The 26,297-nt window shown below is 48.3% G+C and overlaps 2 protein-coding genes across 5 annotated transcripts in view; one reads left to right on the forward strand and one right to left on the reverse strand.

Annotated features, from left to right (window-relative positions):
- Positions 1-7,396, forward strand: part of LOC311099911 (DNA polymerase theta-like) — a gene marked incomplete at its 5' end in the record, with an annotated part of 118,742 nt that extends 111,346 nt beyond the window's left edge. Inside the window, 2 exons of the mRNA XM_084140628.1 lie at positions 5,030-5,133; positions 6,438-7,396. Of these exons, the coding sequence (XP_083996754.1) occupies positions 5,030-5,133; positions 6,438-6,551 (218 nt within the window). The 3' untranslated portion in view covers positions 6,552-7,396. The remainder of the gene's footprint in view (positions 1-5,029; positions 5,134-6,437) is intronic.
- Positions 7,397-7,715: 319 nt separating this feature from the next.
- Positions 7,716-26,297, reverse strand: part of LOC311100122 (inhibitor of apoptosis protein-like) — a 48,049-nt gene continuing 29,467 nt past the window's right edge. For 3 of the 4 annotated variants that reach the window (XM_084140890.1, XM_084140891.1, XM_084140892.1), the window contains 4 exons: positions 24,965-25,063; positions 24,522-24,674; positions 12,318-12,359; positions 7,716-8,083 (listed from right to left, as the gene is read on the reverse strand). In XM_084140890.1, coding sequence (XP_083997016.1) covers positions 7,890-8,083; positions 12,318-12,359; positions 24,522-24,674; positions 24,965-25,063 — 488 coding nt within the window. In that variant the 3' untranslated portion in view covers positions 7,716-7,889. The remainder of the gene's footprint in view (positions 8,084-12,317; positions 12,360-24,521; positions 24,675-24,964; positions 25,064-26,297) is intronic. The other variant, XM_084140893.1, reaches the window with a different exon arrangement.

The following is a 26,297-nucleotide window of genomic DNA, read 5'->3' on the forward strand; positions in this document are numbered from 1 at the left end:
ATTATATATTATAGAGAGTCGTGGGCGTGGCAGTGCAGTGGTACATATTGATAATGTATATATTATAGAGTCGTGGGCGTGGCAGAGCAGTGGTACATATTGATAATGTATATATTATATATTATAGAGAGTCGTGGGCGTGGCAGAGCAGTGGTACATATTGATAATGTATGTATTATATATTATAGAGAGTCGTGGCAGAGCAGCGGTACATATTGATAATGTATATATTATATATTATAGAGAGTCGTGGGCGTGGCAGAGCTGTGGTACATATTGATAATGTATGTATTATATATTATAGAGAGTCGTGGGCGTGGCAGAGCAGTGGTACATATTGATAATGTATGTATTATATATTATAGAGAGTCGTGGGCGTGGCAGAGCAGTGGTACATATTGATAATGTATGTATTATATATTATAGAGAGTCGTGGGCGTGGCAGAGCAGTGGTACATATTGATAATGTATGTATTATATATTATAGAGAGTCGTGGGCGTGGCAGAGCAGTGGTACATATTGATAATGTATGTATTATATATTATAGAGAGTCGTGGGCGTGGCAGAGCAGTGGTACATATTGATAATGTATTATATATTATAGAGAGTCGTGGGCGTGGCAGAGCAGTGGTACATATTGATAATATATGTATTATATATTATGGAGAGTCGTGGGCGTGGCAGAGCAGTGGTACATATTGATAATGTATGTATTATATATTATAGAGAGTCGTGGGCGTGGCAGAGCAGTGGTACATATTGATAATGTATGTATTATATATTATAGAGAGTCGTGGGCGTGGCAGAGCAGTGGTACATATTGATAATGTATTATATATTATAGAGAGTCGTGGGCGTGGCAGAGCAGTGGTACATATTGATAATATATGTATTATATATTATGGAGAGTCGTGGGCGTGGCAGAGCAGTGGTACATATTGATAATGTATGTATTATATATTATAGAGAGTCGTGGGCGTGGCAGAGCAGTGGTACATATTGATAATGTATGTATTATATATTATAGAGAGTCGTGGGCGTGGCAGAGCAGTGGTACATATTGATAATGTATGTATTATATATTATAGAGAGTCGTGGGCGTGGCAGAGCAGTGGTACATATTGATAATGTATGTATTATATATTATAGAGAGTCGTGGGCGTGGCAGAGCAGTGGTACATATTGATAATGTATGTATTATATATTATAGAGAGTCGTGGGCGTGGCAGAGCAGTGGTACATATTGATAATGTATATATTATATATTATAGAGAGTCGTGGGCGTGGCAGAGCAGTGGTACATATTGATAATGTATGTATTATATATTATAGAGAGTCGTGGGCGTGGCAGTGCAGTGGTACATATTGATAATGTATATATTATAGAGAGTCGTGGGCGTGGCAGAGCAGTGGTACATATTGATAATGTATATATTATATATTATAGAGAGTCGTGGGCGTGGCAGAGCAGTGGTACATATTGATAATGTATGTATTATATATTATAGAGAGTCGTGGCAGAGCAGTGGTACATATTGATAATGTATATATTATATATTATAGAGAGTCGTGGGCGTGGCAGAGCAGTGGTACATATTGATAATGTATGTATTATATATTATAGAGAGTCGTGGGCGTGGCAGAGCAGTGGTACATATTGATAATGTATGTATTATATATTATAGAGAGTCGTGGGCGTGGCAGAGCAGTGGTACATATTGATAATGTATGTATTATATATTATAGAGAGTCGTGGCAGAGCAGTGGTACATATTGATAATGTATATATTATAGAGAGTCGTGGGCGTGGCAGAGCAGTGGTACATATTGATAATGTATATATTATATATTATAGAGAGTCGTGGGCGTGGCAGAGCAGTGGTACATATTGATAATGTATGTATTATATATTATAGAGAGTCGTGGGCGTGGCAGAGCAGTGGTACATATTGATAATGTATGTATTATATATTATAGAGAGTCGTGGGCGTGGCAGAGCAGTGGTACATATTGATAATGTATGTATTATATATTATAGAGAGTCGTGGGCGTGGCAGAGCAGTGGTACATATTGATAATGTATGTATTATATATTATAGAGAGTCGTGGGCGTGGCAGAGCAGTGGTACATATTGATAATGTATGTATTATATATTATAGAGAGTCGTGGGCGTGGCAGAGCAGTGGTACATATTGATAATGTATATATTATATATTATAGAGAGTCGTGGGCGTGGCAGAGCAGTGGTACATATTGATAATGTATGTATTATATATTATAGAGAGTCGTGGGCGTGGCAGTGCAGTGGTACATATTGATAATGTATATATTATAGAGAGTCGTGGGCGTGGCAGAGCAGTGGTACATATTGATAATGTATATATTATATATTATAGAGAGTCGTGGGCGTGGCAGAGCAGTGGTACATATTGATAATGTATGTATTATATATTATAGAGAGTCGTGGCAGAGCAGTGGTACATATTGATAATGTATATATTATATATTATAGAGAGTCGTGGGCGTGGCAGAGCAGTGGTACATATTGATAATGTATGTATTATATATTATAGAGAGTCGTGGGCGTGGCAGAGCAGTGGTACATATTGATAATGTATGTATTATATATTATAGAGAGTCGTGGGCGTGGCAGAGCAGTGGTACATATTGATAATGTATGTATTATATATTATAGAGAGTCGTGGCAGAGCAGTGGTACATATTGATAATGTATATATTATAGAGAGTCGTGGGCGTGGCAGAGCAGTGGTACATATTGATAATGTATATATTATATATTATAGAGAGTCGTGGGCGTGGCAGAGCAGTGGTACATATTGATAATGTATGTATTATATATTATAGAGAGTCGTGGGCGTGGCAGAGCAGTGGTACATATTGATAATGTATGTATTATATATTATAGAGAGTCGTGGGCGTGGCAGAGCAGTGGTACATATTGATAATGTATATATTATATATTATAGAGAGTCGTGGGCGTGGCAGAGCAGTGGTACATATTGATAATGTATGTATTATATATTATAGAGAGTCGTGGGCGTGGCAGAGCAGTGGTACATATTGATAATGTATGTATTATATATTATAGAGAGTCGTGGGCGTGGCAGAGCAGTGGTACATATTGATTATATATGTATTATATATTATAGAGAGTCGTGGGCGTGGCAGAGCAGTGGTACATATGAGAGTCGTGGGCGTGGCAGAGCAGTGGTACATATTGATAATGTATGTATTATATATTATAGAGAGTCGTGGGCGTGGCAGAGCAGTGGTACATATTGATAATGTATGTATTATATATTATAGAGAGTCGTGGCAGAGCAGTGGTACATATTGATAATGTATATATTATAGAGAGTCGTGGGCGTGGCAGAGCAGTGGTACATATTGATAATGTATATATTATATATTATAGAGAGTCGTGGGCGTGGCAGAGCAGTGGTACATATTGATAATGTATGTATTATATATTATAGAGAGTCGTGGCAGTGCAGTGGTACATATTGATAATGTATATATTATAGAGAGTCGTGGGCGTGGCAGAGCAGTGGTACATATTGATAATGTATGTATTATATATTATAGAGAGTCGTGGGCGTGGCAGAGCAGTGGTACATATTGATAATGTATGTATTATATATTATAGAGAGTCGTGGGCGTGGCAGAGCAGTGGTACATATTGATAATGTATGTATTATATATTATAGAGAGTCGTGGGCGTGGCAGAGCAGTGGTACATATTGATAATGTATGTATTATATATTATAGAGAGTCGTGGGCGTGGCAGAGCAGTGGTACATATCGATAATGTATATATTATATATTATAGAGAGTCGTGGCAGAGCAGTGGTACATATCGATAATGTATATATTATAGAGAGTCGTGGGCGTGGCAGAGCAGTGGTACATATTGATAATGTATATATTATATATTATAGAGAGTCGTGGGCGTGGCAGAGCAGTGGTACATATTGATAATGTATGTATTATATATTATAGAGAGTCGTGGGCGTGGCAGAGCAGTGGTACATATTGATAATGTATGTATTATATATTATAGAGAGTCGTGGGCGTGGCAGAGCAGTGGTACATATTGATAATGTATATATTATATATTATAGAGAGTCGTGGGCGTGGCAGAGCAGTGGTACATATTGATAATGTATGTATTATATATTATAGAGAGTCGTGGGCGTGGCAGAGCAGTGGTACATATTGATAATGTATGTATTATATATTATAGAGTCGTGGGCGTGGCAGAGCAGTGGTACATATTGATAATGTATGTATTATATATTATAGAGAGGCGTGGCAGAGCAGTGGTACATATTGATAATGTATGTATTATATATGATAGAGAGTCGTGGGCGTGGCAGAGCAGTGGTACATATTGATAATGTATGTATTATATATTATAGAGAGTCGTGGGCGTGGCAGAGCAGTGGTACATATTGATAATGTATGTACTATATATTATAGAGAGTCGTGGGCGTGGCAGAGCAGTGGTACATATTGATAATGTATATATTATATATTATAGAGAGTCGTGGGCGTGGCAGAGCAGTGGTACATATTGATAATGTATATATTATATATTATAGAGAGTCATGGGCGTGGCAGAGCAGTGGTACATATTGATAATGTATATATTATATATTATAGAGAGTCGTGGGCGTGGCAGAGCAGTGGTACATATTGATAATGTATGTATTATATATTATAGAGAGTCGTGGGCGTGGCAGTGCAGTGGTACATATTGATAATGTATATATTATAGAGTCGTGGGCGTGGCAGAGCAGTGGTACATATTGATAATGTATATATTATATATTATAGAGAGTCGTGGGCGTGGCAGAGCAGTGGTACATATTGATAATGTATGTATTATATATTATAGAGAGTCGTGGCAGAGCAGCGGTACATATTGATAATGTATATATTATATATTATAGAGAGTCGTGGGCGTGGCAGAGCTGTGGTACATATTGATAATGTATTTATTATAGAGAGTCGTGGGCGTGGCAGAGCTGTTTCTCGTCGTGGGGCGTTTTTCATCCTGCAGCTTCATGATGAACTCATCTATGAGACCGCAGAGGAGGACCTCATACAGGTAACACTCTGACCTTTAACCCCTGGCCTCATACAGGTAACACTCTGACCTTTAACCCCTGACCTCATACAGGTAACACTCTGACCTTTAACCCCTGACCTCATACAGGTAACACTCTGACCTTTAACCCCTGACCTCATACAGGTAACACTCTGACCTTTAACCCCTGGCCTTATACAGGTTACACTCTGACCTTTAACCCCTGACCTTATACAGGTAACGCTCTGACCTTTAACCCCTGGCCTTATACAGGTAACGCTCTGACCTTTAACCCCTGGCCTTATACAGGTAACACTCTGACCTTTAACCCCTGACCTCATACAGGTAACACTCTGACCTTTAACCCCTGGCCTTATACAGGTAACACTCTGACCTTTAACCCCTGACCTTATACAGGTTACACTCTGACCTTTAACCCCTGACCTCATACAGGTAACACTCTGACCTTTAACCCCTGACCTCATACAGGTAACACTCTGACCTTTAACCCCTGGCCTCATACAGGTAACACTCTGACCTTTAACCCCTGACCTCATACAGGTAACACTCTGACCTTTAACCCCTGGCCTTATACAGGTTACACTCTGACCTTTAACCCCTGACCTTATACAGGTACTTAACACTGATGTCTTATAGCCTTTATAAAGCGTCCTATAACCTTCATAAAACATTGTAACCATATAAATAGAAAGGGAATGGAACCCTGGACGGGTAAACTAGCCATGGCTTCCAGTCCACCCATTATGGTAAACTAGTAATGGCTGCCAGTCCACCCATTATGGTAAACTAGTAATGGCTGCCAGTCCACCCATTATGGTAAACTAGCCATGGCTTCCAGTCCACCCATTATGGTAAACTAGTAATGGCTTCCAGTCCACCCATTATGGTAAACTAGTAATGGCTGCCAGTCCACCCATTATGGTAAACTAGTAATGGCTGCCAGTCCACCCATTATGGTAAACTAGTAATGGCTGCCAGTCCACCCATTATGGTAAACTAGTAATGGCTGCCAGTCCACCCATTATGGTAAACTAGTAATGGCTTCCAGTCCACCCATTATGGTAAACTAGTAATGGCTGCCAGTCCACCCATTATGGTAAACTAGTAATGGCTGCCAGTCCACCCATTATGGTAAACTAGTAATGGCTGCCAGTCCACCCATTATGGTAAACTAGTAATGGCTGCCAGTCCACCCATTATGGTAAACTAGTAATGGCTTCCAGTCCACCCATTATGGCATCATTGACCTGATTGGGGAGGTCTGTTGAATTATATTTCTATGTTTGTAACGTCTTTCTGTCCAGGTGGCTCAGATAGTGAAAAGAGAGATGGAGAGCGCTGTGAAGCTCTATGTTAAGCTGAAAGCCAAGGTCAAGGTGGGAGCCAGCTGGGGAAGCCTGCAGGACCTGGACATCTGAACACCGGCCCAATTATCCCCCCTTCCTCACAAAGGACCTGAACAACAGCCCAACTATCTCCCAAAGGACCTGGAGATCTGAACAACAGCCCAATTATCTCCCAAAGGACCTGGAGATCTGAACGACAGCCCAACTATCTCCCAAAGGACCTGGAGATCTGAACAACAGCCCAATTATCTCCCAAAGGACCTGGAGATCTGAACAACAGCCCAACTATCTCCCAAAGGACCTGGAGATCTGAACAACAGCCCAATTATCTCCCAAAGGACCTGGAGATCTGAACAACAGCCCAATTATCTCCCAAAGGACCTGGAGATCTGAACACCGGCCCAATTATCTCCCAAAGGACCTGGAGATCCGAACAACAGCCCAATTATCCCCCCTTCCTCCCAAAGGATGCACTTGTTCCCTTCTCTTCACTGAGTCTAAAGGAAATTACTGGTATGAAAAATATGTTGGAAATTGCCACTAGCCCATGCCTCCACCAATCCAATGCTTTGAGATTTGTGGGAGGTAATGAACGAGGAAGGAGATATTATTGGGACCTGTTGGTGACAGGGCAGAGGCACATTATTTGTGAACAACTTGAGGAGTTCCACGTTGTATGATTTTGTGGGTATAATGTTTGTGTCTTAACGTTTTTAACCAGCATACTGAATTTAATGTAACGAGGAGCACTTCAACCTGCTGTGATGAAGAGGTAATGTGATGACATTTTTGATCCCAGTAATATTGATAGAAAATGGTGTGGTTACTGTCCACTACAAACATGATGAAAAAGTATGAAAAAAATAATAAAATAATGTATGCACTCACTACCTGTAAGTGTCTCTGGATAAGAGCGTCTGCTAAATGACTAAAATGTAAATGTAATAAATAATATTGATAGAATACCTAGAAGTGGCGATTGGATTGGATCTGACTGTCAACTCAAGCTACTGATTCATGATCCTTATTTACTGTACCCTACTGGTGTGTGTTATAGCAGAGATAAACCAATATTCCTGTTGTGAAGAATAAATGACTCATCTTCTGTGGAATTGTAACATGATTCTCTGTTGGGTTTCTACAGTGGGCTCGTGTATCAACTGTTATCCTGACTGAGAATGTCCAAGTTTGGGTTGAATGATACATTTTTTAAAGAAAAGGTTTCTAACAACATCCTGAAAAGCACAATCCTTTATTTCAGAACAATCATCACACCTTTTCAAATATGGCATGGTACAGATTTTGGACCCGGGCTATTAAAAATGGTTATCTACTGGGTGATGATGATGAACTGGGTGTTCAGCCCGGGTGGCCAGTGCCTAACATCCATCCTGGTTCCTCTTCGGTCTTCTAGGAGAGGAAGGTTCGGACGGTGCCCTTGACCAGTCCTCTGCAGATGGGGCATTTCCTCAGGGATGGAGCACACTCCTTACAGACCACCAGGTGACCACACGGGATGAACACCATGTTCACCTCCTTGTCCATACACACCTTACAGGTCCGCTCCTCCTGCAGCCGACGCAGCTGCTCCTCCATCGGCAGGTCTGGAGTGAGGAGGAGAGGGGAGGAAGGAATGGGGGAAGAGGAAGTATGGGGGGGGGGGGGAAGAGGAGGGCAGGGAGATGGAGAGAGGGAAGAGGAGGGCAGGGAGATGGAGAGAGGGAAGAGGAGGGCAGGGAGATGGAGAGAGGGAAGAGGAGGGCAGGGAGATGGAGAGAGGGAAGAGGAGGGCAGGGAGATGGAGAGAGGGAAGAGGAGGGCAGGGAGATGGAGAGAGGGAAGAATAGAGATGCAAAGTGAAAAACAACGCAACAGTAAACATTGGAAAACATGGGAAGGGAAAGAGGATGCATTCAACTGAAATGTGTCTTCCTGAATCAGAGAGGTGCGGGGGGCTGCCATAATGGACATCCACGTCATCGGTGCCCGGAGAGCAGTTGTTGGGGGTTAACTGCCTTGCTCAAAGACAGAACGGCAGATTTTTCCACTTTTCCGGCTCGGGGATTCGAAACAACAACCTTTCGGTTACTGGCCCAACGCTCTTAACCGCTAGGCTACCTACCGCCCATGCTAGTGCATGCCGGTCATTAATGATGCAGCGGCCATCAGTGGATCTCTATGGCAAGATGCATCATTAATCAAAAGAGAACCATGCCTCTCTCCCAGAAGCTTGGCTGGGCGTAGAACCATGGCTCTCTCCCAGAAGCTTGGCTGGGGCGTAGAACCATGGCTCTCTCCCAGAAGCTTGGCTGGGGCGTAGAACCATGGCTCTCTCCCAGAAGCTTGGCTGGGGCGTAGAACCATGGCTCTCTCCCAGAAGCTTGGCTGGGGCGTAGAACCATGGCTCTCTCCCAGAAGCTTGGCTGGGGCGTAGAACCATGTCTCTCTCCCAGAAGCTTGGCTGGGGCGTAGAACCATGGCTCTCTCCCAGAAGCTTGGCTGGGGCGTAGAACCATGGCTCTCTCCCAGAAGCTTGGCTGGGGCGTAGAACCATGGCTCTCTCCCAGAAGCTTGGCTGGGGCGTAGAACCATGGCTCTCTCCCAGAAGCTTGGCTGGGGCGTAGAACCATGGCTCTCTCCCAGAAGCTTGGCTGGGGCGTAGAACCATGGCTCTCTCCCAGAAGCTTGGCTGGGGCGTAGAACCATGCCTCTCTCCCAGAAGATTGGCTGGTGTGTAAAACCTGCGAATTCAGACAAATAGGTGTAATGGATTCGCACTAAAAAATATAAATCTTACGTCGTTATTCAATGTTATTTGTATTTTTCTTTACTGCATCATGGATATTGTCCACAGACGCATCATTCACCCAAGTTGTCAAAATCGGGGGTCTGTAGTGACGTCTCAAGCACTGAGATGCAGGGCCTTAGACCACTGAGATGCAGTGCCTTAGACCGCTGAGATGCAGGGCCTTAGACCGCTGAGATGCAGTGCCTTAGACCGCTGAGATGCAGGGCCTTAGACCGCTGCGCCACTCGGGAGCCAAAAGTGTGTAGATTGATGAGGGAAAAAAACACATCCATTTTAGAATAAGGCTGTAACGTAACAAAATGTGGGAAAGTCAAGGGGTCTGAATACTTTCCGAAGGCACTGTTCCTTGTGAGGAGAGGGTCCTATGTACTGAATTTCATGACTAGGTCAAACAGGGTTAGGGGCGTCAAAGTTCGCATTTTCAATCGATGGTTATAGTGCCACCATCTGGTAAATCAGTGTCATTTTGTAAATGCCGGATCTCTACGGCAAGACGCATCTCTCACCCAAGTTAAAAAAAAAATCGGGCCAGTGCTGTCTGAGATATCGCGTGTGACGAGCGAATCAAAACCGGCCAGTGCTGTCTGAGATATCGCGTGTGACGAGCGAATCAAAACCGGCCAGTGCTGTCTGAGATATCGCGTGTGACGAGCGAATCAAAATCGGGCCAGTGCTGTCTGAGATATCGCGTGTGACGAGCGAATCAAAACCGGCCAGTGCTGTCTGAGATATCGTACTAACGGACAGAGCCAAATCCACAGTCCCTCCCCGAATTCATTGTGGGGGACAACACAAAGTCACACCACGAAACACAGACTGACACGTGGTAACACCTCTCTCTTACTGGTGCAGGGTAGAGCACCCACCACCCTACTGTCAATCACTGCTGACAGCCAATACCAGCTCTCAGGAGGAGAACAAAACCCTCCCATTGGATGACACTGCTGACCCCGCCCATCCATCCCAGTTCCAAGGTCTCATTCCCCGGGCCAGCAGGCCTCATTCCCCGGGCCAGCAGGCCTCATTCCCCGGGCCAGCAGGCCTCATTCCCCGGGCCAGCAGGTCTCATTCCCCGGGCCAGCAGGCCTCATTCCCCGGGCCAGCAGGTCTCATTCCCCGGGCCAGCAGGTCTCATTCCCCGGGCCAGCAGGTCTCATTCCCCGGGCCAGCAGGTCTCATTCCCCGGGCCAGCAGGTCTCTAAGCCAAAGCTACGAGCAGAAACAAGCCGTGTGTGTAGAGATGAAGCCGTGTGTGTAGAGATGAAGGCGTGTGTGTGTGGAGATGAAGCCGTGTGTGTGTGTAGAGATGAAGCCATGTGTGTGTAGAGATGAAGCCGTGTGTGTGTGTAGAGATGAAGCCGTGTGTGTAGAGATGAAGCCGTGTGTGTAGAGATGAAGCCGTGTGTGTAGAGATGAAGCCGTGTGTGTAGAGATGAAGCCGTGTGTGGAGAGATGAAGCCGTGTGTGTGTGTAGAGATGAAGCCGTGTGTGGAGAGATGAAGCCGTGTGTGTGTGTAGAGATGAAGCCGTGTGTGTGTGTAGAGATGAAGCCGTGTGTGTGTGTAGAGATGAAGCCGTGTGTGTGTGTAGAGATGAAGCCGTGTGTGTAGAGATGAAGCCGTGTGTGTAGAGATGAAGCCGTGTGTGTGTGTAGAGATGAAGCCGTGTGTGTAGAGATGAAGCCGTGTGTGTGTGTAGAGATGAAGCCGTGTGTGTAGAGATGAAGCCGTGTGTGTGTGTGTAGAGATGAAGCCGTGTGTGGAGAGATGAAGCCGTGTGTGTGTGTGTAGAGATGAAGCCGTGTGTGTAGAGATGAAGCCGTGTGTGTAGAGATGAAGCCGTGTGTGTGTGTAGAGATGAAGCCGTGTGTGTAGAGATGAAGCCGTGTGTGTAGAGATGAAGCCGTGTGTGTAGAGATGAAGCCGTGTGTGGAGAGATGAAGCCGTGTGTGTGTGTAGAGATGAAGCCGTGTGTGTGTGTAGAGATGAAGCCGTGTGTGGGGAGATGAAGCCGTGTGTGTAGAGATGAAGCCGTGTGTGTGTGTAGAGATGAAGCCGTGTGTGTGTGTAGAGATGAAGCCGTGTGTGTAGAGATGAAGCCGTGTGTGTAGAGATGAAGCCGTGTGTGTGGAGATGAAGCCGTGTGTGTGGAGATGAAGCCGTGTGTGTGTGTAGAGATGAAGCCGTGTGTGGAGAGATGAAGCCGTGTGTGTGTGTAGAGATGAAGCCGTGTGTGTGTGTAGAGATGAAGCCGTGTGTGTGTGTAGAGATGAAGCCGTGTGTGTGTGTAGAGATGAAGCCGTGTGTGGAGAGATGAAGCCGTGTGTGTAGAGATGAAGCCGTGTGTGTAGAGATGAAGCCGTGTGTGGAGAGATGAAGCCGTGTGTGTGTGTAGAGATGAAGCCGTGTGTGTGGAGATGAAGCCGTGTGTGTGTGTAGAGATGAAGCCGTGTGTGTGTGTAGAGATGAAGCCGTGTGTGTGTGTAGAGATGAAGCCGTGTGTGTGGAGATGAAGCCGTGTGTGTGTGTAGAGATGAAGCCGTGTGTGTGTGTAGAGATGAAGCCGTGTGTGTGGAGATGAAGCCGTGTGTGTGTGTGGAGATGAAGCCGTGTGTGTGTGTGGAGATGAAGCCGTGTGTGTGTGTAGAGATGAAGCCGTGTGTGTGTGGAGAGATGAAGCCGTGTGTGTGTGGAGAGATGAAGCCGTGTGTGTGTGGAGAGATGAAGCCGTGTGTGTAGAGATGAAGCCGTGTGTGTAGAGATGAAGCCGTGTGTGTGTGTAGAGATGAAGCCGTGTGTGTGTGTAGAGATGAAGCCGTGTGTGTAGAGATGAAGCCGTGTGTGTGTGTAGAGATGAAGCCGTGTGTGTGTGTAGAGATGAAGCCGTGTGTGTAGAGATGAAGCCGTGTGTGTAGAGATGAAGCCGTGTGTGTAGAGATGAAGCCGTGTGTGTGTGTAGAGATGAAGCCGTGTGTGTGTGTGTGTGTGTGTAGCCAGGTAGTGTGTGTATGAAAGTATGTGTGTGTATACCTGAGAGATCTTGACTCGGTGATGCGGCTTCATTTGCCTGGGCTGAAAGGTGCATTGAGAACAAGAATTAAACAGAAGTTTGAAATTAAACTGGACTGAACTGAACTGGGTGAAGTGGGACTAACTGGACTGGGCTGAGCTGGGTGAAGTGGGACTAACTGGACTGGGCTGAGCTGGGTGAAGTGGGACTAACTGGACTGGGCTGAGCTGGGTGAAGTGGGACTAACTGGACTGGGCTGAGCTGGGTGAAGTGGGACTAACTGGACTGGGCTGAGCTGGGTGAAGTGGGACTAACTGGACTGGGCTGAGCTGGGTGAAGTGGGACTAACTGGACTGGGCTGAGCTGGGTGAAGTGGGACTAACTGGACTGGGCTGAGCTGGGTGAAGTGGGACTAACTGGACTGAACTGAGCTGGGTGAAGTGGGACTAACTGGACTGGGCTGAGCTGGGTGAAGTGGGACTAACTGGACTGGGCTGAGCTGGGTGAAGTGGGACTAACTGGACTGGGCTGAGCTGGGTGAAGTGGGACTAACTGGACTGGGCTGAGCTGGGTGAAGTGGGACTAACTGGACTGGGCTGAGCTGGGTGAAGTGGGACTAACTGGACTGGACTGGGCTGGGTGAAGTGGGACTAACTGGACTGGACTGGGCTGAGCTGGGTGAAGTGGGACTAACTGGACTGAGCTGAGCTGGGTGAAGTGGGACTAACTGGACTGGACTGGGTGAACAGTAACGGCGCCGATAGACGTGATCGCCTTGTTTCAAGCAACTTTACAGTATTTTTATTTTATTTCTTACATTATTAGCCCAGAACATTTATTTGCATTATTCTATATTTCTTAATTCCATTCTTTTATTTTTAGATGTGTGTATTGTTAGATATTACTGCACTGTTGGAGCTAGGAACACAAGCATTTCACTACACCCGCAATAACATCTGGTAAATACACTATATATACAGCAGTATGTGGACACCCCTTCATATTAGTGGATTCTAATAGAGATACACTATATATACAGCAGTATGTGGACACCCCTTCATATTAGTGGATTCTAATAGAGATATACTATATATACAGCAGTATGTGGACACCCCTTCATATTAGTGGATTCTAATAGAGATACACTATATAGACAGCAGTATGTGGACACCCCTTCATATTAGTGGATTCTAATAGAGGTACACTATATATACAGCAGTATGTGGACACCCCTTCATATTAGTGGATTCTAATAGAGATAGATACACTATATATACAGCAGTATGTGGACACCCCTTCATATTAGTGGATTCTAATAGAGATACACTATATATACAGCAGTATGTGGACACCCCTTCATATTAGTGGATTCTAATAGAGGTACACTATATATACAGCAGTATGTGGACACCCCTTCATATTAGTGGATTCTAATAGAGATACACTATATATACAGCAGTATGTGGACACCCCTTCATATTAGTGGATTCTAATAGAGATACACTATATATACAGCAGTATGAGGACACCCATTCATATTAGTGGATTCTAATAGAGATACACTATATATACAGCAGTATGTGGACACCCCTTCATATTAGTGGATTCTAATAGAGATACACTATATATACAGCAGTATGTGGACACCCCTTCATATTAGTGGATTCTAATAGAGATACACTATATATATACAGCAGTATGTGGACACCCCTTCATATTAGTGGATTCTAATAGAGATACACTATATATACAGCAGTATGTGGACACCCCTTCATATTAGTGGATTCTAATAGAGATACACTATATATACAGCAGTATGTGGACACCCCTTCATATTAGTGGATTCTAATAGAGATGCACTATATATACAGCAGTATGTGGACACCCCTTCATATTAGTGGATTCTAATAGAGATACACTATATATACAGCAGTATGTGGACACCCCTTCATATTAGTGGATTCTAATAGAGATGCACTATATATACAGCAGTATGTGGACACCCCTTCATATTAGTGGATTCTAATAGAGATACACTATATATACACAGCAGTATGTGGACACCCCTTCATATTAGTGGATTCGGCTAATTCAGCCACACCCGTTGCTGACAAGTGTATAAAATTTAGCACACGGCCATGCAATCTCCATAGACAAACATTGGCAGTAGAATGGCCTTACTGAAGAGCTCAGTGACTTTCAACGTGGCACCGTCCTAGGATGCCACCTTTCCAACAAGTCAGTTCGTCAAATTTCTGCCCTGCTAGAGCTGCCCCGGTCAACTGTAAGTGCTGTTATTGTGAAGTGGAAACGTCTAGGAGCAACAACGGCTCAGCCGCGAAGTGGTAGGCCACACAAGCTCACAGAACGGGACCGCCGAGTGCTGAAGTGCGTAAAGGTCGTCTGTCCTCGGTTGCAACACTCACTACAGAGTTCCGAACTGCCTCTGGAAGCAACATCAGCACAAGAACTGTTCGTCGGGAGCTTCATGAAATGGATTTCCATGGCCGAGCAGCCGCACACAAGCCTAAGATCACCATGCGCAATGCCAAGCGTCGGCTGGAGTGGTGTAAAGCTCACCGCCATTGGACTCTGGAGCAGTGGAAACACGTTCTCTGGAGTGATGAATCACGCTTCACCATCTGGCAGTCCAACAGACAAATCTGGGTTTTGCGGATGCCAGGAAAACCCTACCTGCCCAAATGCATAGTGCCAACTGTAAAGTTTGGTGGAGGAGGAATAATGGTCTGGGGCTGTTTTTCATGGTTCGGGCTAGGCCCCTTAGTTCCAGTGAAGGGAAATCTTAACGCTAAAGCATACAATGACATTCTAGACGATTCTGTGCTTCCAACCTTGTGACAACAGTTTGGGGAAGGCCCTTTCCTGTTTCAGCATGACAATGCCCCCGTGCACAAAGCGAGGTCCATACAGAAATGGTTTGTCAAGATCGGTGTGGAAGAACTTGACTGGCCTGCACAGAGCCCTGACCTCAACCCCATTGAACACCTTTGGGATGAATTGGAACGCCGACTGCGAGCCAGGCCTAATCGCCCAACATCAGTGCCCGACCTCACTAATGCTCTTGTGGCTGAATGGAAGCAAGTCCCTGCAGCAATGTTCCAACATCTAGTGGAAAGCCTTCCCAGAAGAGTGGAGGCTGTTATAGCAGCAAAGGGGGGACCAACTCCATATTAATGCCCATGATTTTGGAATGAGATGTTCGACAAGCAGGTGTCCACATACTTTTGGTCATGTAGTGTACATGTATGCGACCAATCAAATTTTATTTGAAGTGGGACTAACTGAACTGAACTGAACTGGGTGAAGTGGGACTAACTGAACTGAGCTGGGTGAAGTGGGACTAACTGGACTGAACTGAGCTGGGTGAAGTGGGACTAACTGGACTGAACTGAGCTGGGTGAAGTGGGACTAACTGGACTGAACTGAGCTGGGTGAAGTGGGACTAACTGGACTGGGCTGAGCTGGGTGAAGTGGGACTAACTGGACTGAACTGAACTGGGTGAAGTGGGACTAACTGGACTGGACTGGGTGAAGTGGGACTAACTGGACTGAACTGAACTGGGTGAAGTGGGACTAACTGGACTGAACTGAACTGGGTGAAGTGGGACTAACTGGACTGAACTGAACTGGGTGAAGTGGGACTAACTGGACTGGACTGGGTGAAGTGGGACTAACTGGACTGGGTGAAGTGGGACTAACTGGACTGAACTGGGTGAAGTGGGACTAACTGGACTGAACTGGGTGAAGTGGGACTAACTGGACTGAACTGGGTGAAGTGGGTGAAGTGGGACTAACTGGACTGGACTGGGTGAAGTGGGACTAACTGGACTGAACTGGGTGAAGTGGGCCTAACTGGACTAAACTGGGTGAAGTGGGACTAACTGGACTGAACTGGGTGAAGTGGGACTAACTGGACTGAACTGGGTGAAGTGGGACTAACCGGACTGGACTGGGTGAAGTGGGACTAACTGGACTGGGTGAAGTGGGACTAACTGGACTGGACTGGGTGAAGTGGGACTAACTGGACTGGGTGAAGTGGGACTAACTGGACTGAACTGGGTGAAGTGGGACTAACTGGACTGAACTGAATTGGGTGAAGTGGGACTAACTGGACTGAACTGAACTGGGTGAAGTGGGACTAACTGGACTGGGTGAAATGGGACTAACTGGACTGGACTGGGTGAAGTGGGACTAACTGGACTGGACTGAACTGGGTGAAGTGGGACTGACTGGACTGGGTGAAGTGGGACTAACTGGACTGAACTGGGTGAAGTGGGACTAACTGGACTGGACTGGGTGAAGTGGGACTAACTGGACTGAACTGGGTGAAGTGGGACTAACTGGACTGAACTGGGTGAAGTGGGACCAACTGGACTGAACTGGGTGAAGTGGGACTACTGGACTGGACTGGGTGAAGTGGGACCAACTGGACTGAACTGGGTGAAGTGGGACTAACTGGACTGGACTGGACTGGGTGAAGTGGGACTAACTGGACTGGACTGGACTGGGTGAAGTGGGACTAACTGGACTGGACTGGGTGAAGTGGGACCAACTGGACTGAACTGGGTGAAGTGGGACCAACTGGACTGGGTGAAGTGGGACCAACTGGACTGGACTGGGTGAAGTGGGACCAACTGGACTGGACTGGGTGAAGTGGGACCAACTGGACTGGACTGGGTGAAGTGGGACTAACTGGACTGAACTGAGCTGGGTGAAGTGGGACTAACTGGACTGAACTGAGCTGGGTGAAGTGGGACTAACTGGACTGGACTGGGTGAAGTGGGACCAACTGGACTGAACTGGGTGAAGTGGGACCAACTGGACTGAACTGGGTGAAGTGGGACCAACTGGGTGAAGTGGGACTAACTGGACTGGACTGGGTGAAGTGGGACTAACTGGACTGAACTGAGCTGGGTGAAGTGGGACTAACTGGACTGGGTGAAGTGGGACTAACTGGACTGAACTGGGTGAAGTGGGACCAACTGGACTGAACTGGGTGAAGTGGGACTAACTGGACTGCACTGGGTGAAGTGGGACTAACTGGACTGCACTGGGTGAAGTGGGACCAACTGGACTGAACTGGGTGAAGTGGGACTAACTGGACTGGACTGGGTGAAGTGGGACTAACTGGACTGGGTGAACTAGGTGAAGTGGGACTAACTGGACTGAACTTGGTGAAGTGGGACTAACTGGACTGAACTGGGTGAAGTGGGACCAACTGGACTGCACTGGGTGAAGTGGGACCAACTGGACTGAACTGGGTGAAGTGGGACTAACTGGACTGAACTGGGTGAAGTGGGACTAACTGGACTGGGTGAAGTGGGACTAACTGGACTGGGTGAAGTGGGACTAACTGGACTGAACTGGGTGAAGTGGGACTAACTGGACTGAACTGGGTGAAGTGGGACTAACTGGACTGAACTGGGTGAAGTGGGACTAACTGGACTGGGTGAAGTGGGACTAACTGGACTGAACTTGGTGAAGTGGGACTAACTGGACTGAACTGGGTGAAGTGGGACTAACTGGACTGGACTGGGTGAAGTGGGACTAACTGGACTGGGTGAAGTGGGACTAACTGGACTGGACTGGGTGAAGTGGGACCAACTGGACTGAACTGGGTGAAGTGGGACTAACTGGACTGGACTGGGTGAAGTGGGACCAACTGGACTGGACTGGGTGAAGTGGGACTAACTGGACTGCACTGGGTTAAGTGGGACTAACTGGACTGCACTGGGTGAAGTGGGACCAACTGGACTGCACTGGGTGAAGTGGGACTAACTGGACTGGGTGAACTAGGTGAAGTGGGACTAACTGGACTGAACTTGGTGAAGTGGGACTAACTGGACTGAACTGGGTGAAGTGGGACTAACTGGACTGAACTGGGTGAAGTGGGACTAACTGGACTGCACTGGGTGAAGTGGGACCAACTGGACTGAACTGGGTGAAGTGGGACTAACTGGACTGGACTGGGTGAAGTGGGACTAACTGGACTGAACTGGGTGAAGTGGGACTAACTGGACTGGGTGAAGTGGGACTAACTGGACTGGACTGGGTGAAGTGGGACTAACTGGACTGAACTGGGTGAAGTGGGACTAACTGGACTGAACTGGGTGAAGTGGGACTAACTGGACTGGACTGGACTGGGTTAAGTGGGACTAACTGGACTGAACTTGGTGAAGTGGGACTAACTGGACTGGACTGGGTGAAGTGGGACTAACTGGACTGGACTGGGTGAAGTGGGACTAACTGGACTGGACTGGGTGAAGTGGGACTAACTGGACTGGACTGGGTGAAGTGGGACTAACTGGACTGGACTGGGTGAAGTGGGACTAACTGGACTGTACTGGACTGGGTGAAGTGGGACTAACTGGACTGGACTGGGTGAAGTGGGACTAACTGGACTGGACTGGGTGAAGTGGGACTAACTGGACTGGACTGGGTGAAGTGGGACTAACTGGACGGGACTGGGTGAAGTGGGACTAACTGGACTGGACTGGGTGAAGTGGGACTAACTGGACTGGACTGGGTGAAGTGGGACTAACTGGACTGGACTGGGTGAAGTGGGACTAACTGGACTGGACTGGGTGAAGTGGGACTAACTGGACTGGACTGGGTGAAGTGGGACTAACTGGACTGAACTGGGTGAAGTGGGACTAACTGGACTGGACTGGGTGAAGTGGGACTAACTGGACTGGACTGGGTGAAGTGGGACTAACTGGACTGGACTGGACTGGGTGAAGTGGGACTAACTGGACTGGACTGGGTGAAGTGGGACTAACTGGACTGAACTGGGTGAAGTGGGACTAACTGGACTGAACTGAGCTGGGTGAAGTGGGACTAACTGGACTGAACTGAGCTGGGTGAAGTGGGACGAACTGGACTGAACTGAGCTGGGTGAAGTGGGACTGACTGAACTGAGCTGGGTGAAGTGGGACTAACTGGACTGAACTGGGTGAAGTGGGACTAACTGGACTGGACTGGGTGAAGTGGGACTAACTGGACTGGGCTGAGCTGGGTGAAGTGGGACTAACTGGACTGGACTGGGTGAAGTGGGACTAACTGGACTGGACTGGGTGAAGTGGGACTAACTGGACTGGACTGGGTGAAGTGGGACTAACTGGACTGAACTGGGTGAAGTGGGACTAACTGGACTGGACTGGACTGGGTGAAGTGGGACTAACTGGACTGGACTGGGTGAAGTGGGACTAACTGGACTGGACTGGGTGAAGTGGGACTAACTGGACTGGACTGGGTGAAGTGGGACTAACTGGACTGGACTGGGTGAAGTGGGACTAACTGGACTGTGCTGAGCTGGGTGAAGTGGGACTAACTGGACTGGACTGGGTGAAGTGGGACTAACTGGACTGGACTGGGTGAAGTGGGACTAACTGGACTGAACTGGGTGAAGTGGGACTAACTGGACTGGACTGGGTGAAGTGGGACTAACTGGACTGGACTGGGTGAAGTGGGACTAACTGGACTGGACTGGACTGGGTGAAGTGGGACTAACTGGACTGGACTGGGTGAAGTGGGACTAACTGGACTGAACTGGGTGAAGTGGGACTAACTAGACTGAACTGGGTGAAGTGGGACTAACTGGACTGAACTGAGCTGGGTGAAGTGGGACTAACTGGACTGAACTGAGCTGGGTGAAGTGGGACGAACTGGACTGAACTGAGCTGGGTGAAGTGGGACTAACTGGACTGAACTGGGTGAAGTGGGACTAACTGGACTGGACTGGGTGAAGTGGGACTAACTGGACTGGGCTGAGCTGGGTGAAGTGGGACTAACTGGACTGGACTGGGTGAAGTGGGACTAACTGGACTGGACTGGGTGAAGTGGGACTAACTGGACTGGACTGGGTGAAGTGGGACTAACTGGACTGAACTGGGTGAAGTGGGACTAACTGGACTGGACTGGACTGGGTGAAGTGGGACTAACTGGACTGGACTGGGTGAAGTGGGACTAACTGGACTGAACTGGGTGAAGTGGGACTAACTGGACTGAACTGGGTGAAGTGGGACTAACTAGACTGAACTGGGTGAAGTGGGACTAACTGGACTGAACTGAGCTGGGTGAAGTGGGACTAACTGGACTGAACTGAGCTGGGTGAAGTGGGACGAACTGGACTGAACTGAGCTGGGTGAAGTGGGACTAACTGGACTGAACTGGGTGAAGTGGGACTAACTGGACTGGACTGGGTGAAGTGGGACTAACTGGACTGGGCTGAGCTGGGTGAAGTGGGACTAACTGGACTGGACTGGGTGAAGTGGGACTAACTGGACTGGACTGGGTGAAGTGGGACTAACTGGACTGGACTGGGTGAAGTGGGACTAACTGGACTGAACTGGGTGAAGTGGGACTAACTGGACTGGACTGGACTGGGTGAAGTGGGACTAACTGGACTGGACTGGGTGAAGTGGGACTAACTGGACTGGACTGGACTGGGTGAAGTGGGACTAACTGGACTGGACTGGGTGAAGTGGGACTAACTGGACTGGACTGGGTGAAGTGGGACTAACTGGACTGTGCTGAGCTGGGTGAAGTGGGACTAACTGGACTGGACTGGGTGAAGTGGGACTAACTGGACTGGACTGGGTGAAGTGGGACTAACTGGACTGAACTGGGTGAAGTGGGACTAACTGGACTGGACTGGACTGGGTGAAGTGGGACTAACTGGACTGGACTGGGTGAAGTGGGACTAACTGGACTGGACTGGACTGGGTGAAGTGGGACTAACTGGACTGGACTGGGTGAAGTGGGACTAACTGGACTGAACTGGGTGAAGTGGGACTAACTAGACTGAACTGGGTGAAGTGGGACTAACTGGACTGAACTGAGCTGGGTGAAGTGGGACTAACTGGACTGAACTGAGCTGGGTGAAGTGGGACGAACTGGACTGAACTGAGCTGGGTGAAGTGGGACTAACTGGACTGAACTGGGTGAAGTGGGACTAACTGGACTGGACTGGGTGAAGTGGGACTAACTGAACAAGAAGATACTTTATAACTCAGGCTAACCTTTCTATACAAGGACGGGTCAATCTGATGGTTTAGTAGGCTGACCTCTAACCCAACCACCAATCATTCTCACAGACAAGCTCAGAACGCTACAACATATCCTACCATCCTTCCCAAACCTGGAGGGCTGGAGTTGCACACCCCATGACTAGGGGTCAGGGAGCTAAGGGACTAGGGGTTTGGGGACTAGGGGTTAGGAGACTATGGGTTAGGGAGCTAAGGGACTAGGGGTTAGGGAGCAGAAGGGACTAGGGGTTAGGGAGCTAAGGGACTAGGGGTTAGGGAGCTAAGGGACTAGGGGTTAGGGAGCTAATGGACTAGGGGTTAGGGGACTAAGGGACTAGGGGTTAGGGAGCAGAAGGGACTAGGGGTTAGGGAGCTTAGGGACTAGGGGTTAGGGAGATTAGGGACTAGGGGTTAGGGAGCTTAGGGACTAGGGGTTAGGGAGTTTAGGGACTAGGGAGTTTAGGGGTTAGGGAGTTTAGGGGTTAGGGAGCTTAGGGACTAGGGGTTAGGGAGCTTAGGGACTAGGGGTTAGGGAGCAGAAGGGGTTAGGGAACTTAGGGACTAGGGAGCTTAGGGACTAGGGGTTAGGGAGCTTAGGGACTAGGGGTTAGGGGACTAGGGGTTAGGGAGCTAAGGGACTAGGGGTTAGGGAGCTAAGGGACTAGGGGTTAGGGAGCTTAGGGGTTAGGGAGCTAAGGGACTAGGGGTTAGGGAGCTTAGGGGTTAGGGGACTAGGGACTAGGGGTTAGGGAGCTTAGGGGTTAGGGAGCTTAGGGGTTAGGGAGCTAAGGGACTAGGGGTTAGGGAGCAGAAGGGACTAGGGGTTAGGGAGCTTAGGGACTAGGGGTTAGGGAGCTTAGGGACTAGGGAGCTTAGGGACTAGGGGTTAGGGAGCTTAGGGACTAGGGGTTAGGGATCTTAGGGACTAGGGGTTAGGGAGCTTAGGGACTAGGGGTTAGGGAGCTTATCGACTAGGGGTTAGGGAGCTTAGGGACTAGGGGTTAGGGAGCTTAGGGACTAGGGGTTAGGGAGCAGAAGGGACTAGGGGTTAGGGAGCTAAGGGACTAGGGGTTAGGGGACTAGGGGTTAGGGGACTATGGGTTAGGGATCTTAGGGACTAGGGGTTAGGGAGCTTAGGGACTAGGGGTTAGGGAGCTTAGGGACTAGGGAGCTTAGGGACTAGGGGTTAGGGAGCTTAGGGACTAGGGAGCTTAGGGACTAGGGGTTAGGGATCTTAGGGACTAGGGGTTAGGGAGCTTATCGACTAGGGGTTAGGGAGCTTAGGGACTAGGGGTTAGGGAGCAGAAGGGACTAGGGGTTAGGGAGCTAAGGGACTAGGGGTTAGGGAGCAGAAGGGACTAGGGGTTAGGGACTAGGGGTTAGGGAGCAGAAGGGACTAGGGGTTAGGGAGCTTAGGGACAAGGGGTTAGGGAGCTTAGGGGTTAGGGAGCTTAGGGACTAGGGGTTAGGGAGCTTAGGGGTTAGGGGGGTTAGGGACTAAGGGTTAGGGAGCTTAGGGGACTAGGGGTTAGGGAGCTAAGGGACTAGGGAACTAGGCATTAGGAAACTAGGGGTTAGGAAACTAGGGATTAGCAGCAGAAGGGAATAGGAGTTAGGGAGCTTAGGGACTAGGGGTTAGGGAGCTTAGGGACTAGGGAGCTAAGGGACTAGGGGTTAGGGGACTAGGGGTTAGGGAGCTTAGGGACTAAGGGTTAGGGAGCAGAAGGGACTAGGGGTTAGGGAGCAGAAGGGACTAGGGGTTAGGGAGCTAAGGGACTAGGGGTTAGGGAGCTTAGGGGTTAGGGAGCTTAGGGACTAGGGGTTAGGGAGCTTAGGGACTAGGGGTTAGGGAGCAGAAGGGACTAGGGGTTAGGGAGCTAAGGGACTAGGGGTTAGGGATCTTAGGGACTAGGGGTTAGGGATCTTAGGGACTAGGGGTTAGGGAGCTTAGGGACAAGGGGTTAGGGAGCTTAGGGGTTAGGGAGCTTAGGGGTTAGGGAGCTTAGGGGTTAGGGAGCTTAGGGACTAGGGGTTAGGGAGCTTAGGGGTTAGGGGGGTTAGGGACTAGGGGTTAGGGAGATTAGGGACTAGGGGTTAGGGAGCTTAGGGGACTAGGGGTTAGGGAGCTAAGGGACTAGGGAACTAGGCATTAGGAAACTAGGGGTTAGGAAACTAGGGATTAGCAGCAGAAGGGAATAGGAGTTAGGGAGTGAGGGGACTAGGGGTTAGGGAGCAGAAGGGACTAGGGATTAGGGGACTAGGGGTTAGGGAGCTAAGGGACTAGGGGTTAGGGAGCAGAAGGGACTAGGGATTAGGGGACTAGGGGTTAGGGAGCTAAGGGACTAGGGAACTAGGCATTAGGAAACTATGGGTTAGGGAGCTAGGGGTTAGGAAACTAGGGATTAGCAGCAGAAGGGAATAGGAGTTAGGGAGCTAAGGGACTAGGGGTTAGGGAGCTTAGGGGTTAGGGAGCTTAGGGACTAGGGGTTAGGGAGCTTAGGGACTAGGGGTTAGGGAGCAGAAGGGACTAGGGGTTAGGGAGCTAAGGGACTAGGGGTTAGGGATCTTAGGGACTAGGGGTTAGGGATCTTAGGGACTAGGGGTTAGGGATCTTAGGGACTAGGGGTTAGGGAGCTTAGGGACAAGGGGTTAGGGAGCTTAGGGGTTAGGGAGCTTAGGGGTTAGGGAGCTTAGGGACTAGGGGTTAGGGAGCTTAGGGGTTAGGGGGGTTAGGGACTAGGGGTTAGGGAGATTAGGGACTAGGGGTTAGGGAGCTTAGGGGACTAGGGGTTAGGGAGCTAAGGGACTAGGGAACTAGGCATTAGGAAACTAGGGGTTAGGAAACTAGGGATTAGCAGCAGAAGGGAATAGGAGTTAGGGAGTGAGGGGACTAGGGGTTAGGGAGCAGAAGGGACTAGGGATTAGGGGACTAGGGGTTAGGGAGCTAAGGGACTAGGGGTTAGGGAGCAGAAGGGACTAGGGATTAGGGGACTAGGGGTTAGGGAGCTAAGGGACTAGGGAACTAGGCATTAGGAAACTATGGGTTAGGGAGCTAGGGGTTAGGAAACTAGGGATTAGCAGCAGAAGGGAATAGGAGTTAGGGAGTGAGGGGACTAGGGGTTAGGGAGAGGCACAGTGAAGGATGTTCAAGGTGAAGGGTCACAGGTGATGTTTTACCCATGAGGTCTCGGAGCAGGTAGACATCGTTCTTCTGGATCCAGTTCCTGAAGACCTCAGCTGTTGCGTTCCCTTTAGTCAAGACCAAGTCTATCAGTCTGGCTGTCTGCTGCTGAGAGGACTGGCCCTGGAGTCCACTGTACTCCTCTCCACCTAGAGGTATCATAACATCAATATAGTGCTGTAGTAGTATGTTAACATGTAGTAGTATATTAGTAATAATATAAAGTGGTACTGATGACGGAGGCGCTCCAGGACCGACTAAACATGAATATAGTAGTATAGTAGTGGTAGCTTGTAGTATATACCATGTATTAGTACTGTAGTAGTATTTCAGTAGTGTAAAAACATCCTGATGATGTTCCAGGACAGACTCAACACTCTTCACAACATAATAATATTCATTAGTACTGTAGTAGTATGTCAGTAGTGTAAAGACGTACTGATGACGTTCTGCTCTCGGAGGTGCTCCAGGACAGACTCAACACTCTTCAGACGCTGAACCAACGCTGGCTGGTGTCTCTTCAAGAACGAAATACCATCTGGATGGGGGAGTAAGGAGAGACAGGGGAGAGAGAAATAGTTGGGAGAGAGAGAGTTGGGGGAGGGAGAGGGGAGAGAGAGAGTTGGGAGAGGGGAGAGACAGGAGAGAAAGAAATAGTTGGGAGAGAGAGAGAGTTGGGGAGGGAGAGGGGAGAGAGTTGAGGGAGGGAAAGGAGAGAGAGAGAGAGTTGGGGAGGGAGAGAGCGTTGGGGGGAGGGAGAGAGCGTTGGGGGGAGGGAGAGAGAGAGTTGGGGAGGGAGAGAGAGTTGGAGGGAGGGAGAGAGAGAGTTGGGGAGGGAGAGAGATTTTGGGTTAGGAGAGAGAGAGTTTGGGAGGGAGAGAGAGAGTTGGGGAGGGAGAGAGAGAGTTGGGGAGGGAGAGAGAGGGTTGGGGAGGGAGAGAGAGGGTTGGGGAGGGAGAGAGAGGGTTGGGGAGGGAGAGAGAGAGTTGGGGAGGGAGAGAGAGGGTTGGGGAGGGAGAGAGAGGGTTGGGGAGGGAGAGAGAACGTTTGGGTTCGGTCAAGTTGGACTCTGGCACCAGAACCTTATTAATTAGCACAACCCAGTTGTGTGTTGTCAGGACAACAACCTCTCCCTCAACGTCAGCAAGACAAAGGAGCTGATAGTGGACTACAGGAAACGGGGGCCGAATATTCACATCGACAGGGCTGTAGTGGAGCGGGTCGAAAGCTTCAAGTTCCTCGGTGTCCACATCACTAAGGAATTATCATGGTCCACACACACCAAGACAGTCGTGAAGAGGGCAAGACAACACCTCTTCCCCCTCAGGAGAATGAAAGGATTTGTCATGGGCCCTCAGATCCTCTAAACGTTCTACAGCTGCACCATCGAGAGCATCCTGACTGGTTGCATCACTGCCTGGTATGGCAACTGCTCGGCCTCCGACCACAAGGCACTACAGAGGGTAGTGCGTACGGCCCAGTACATCACTGGGGCCAAGCTTCCTGCCATCCAGGACCTCTATACCAGGCGGTGTCAGAGGAAGGCCCTCAAAATTGTCAGACTCCAGCCACCCTAGTCATAGACTGTTCTCTTTGCTACTGCATAGCAAGCGGTAACGATGCACAAAGTCTGGAACCAACAGGACCCTGAACAGTGTCTACCCCCAATTCATAAGACTGCTAAATAGTTAGTTAAATAGTTAATCAAATAGCTACCCGGACTATCTGCATTGTGACCCCCTTTTGCACTCTTTTGACTCGTCACATAAACT

Source organism: Coregonus lavaretus (assembly GCF_964263955.1).
Source record: "Coregonus lavaretus genome assembly, chromosome: 24".
NCBI classification, from domain to species: domain Eukaryota; kingdom Metazoa; phylum Chordata; class Actinopteri; order Salmoniformes; family Salmonidae; genus Coregonus; species Coregonus lavaretus.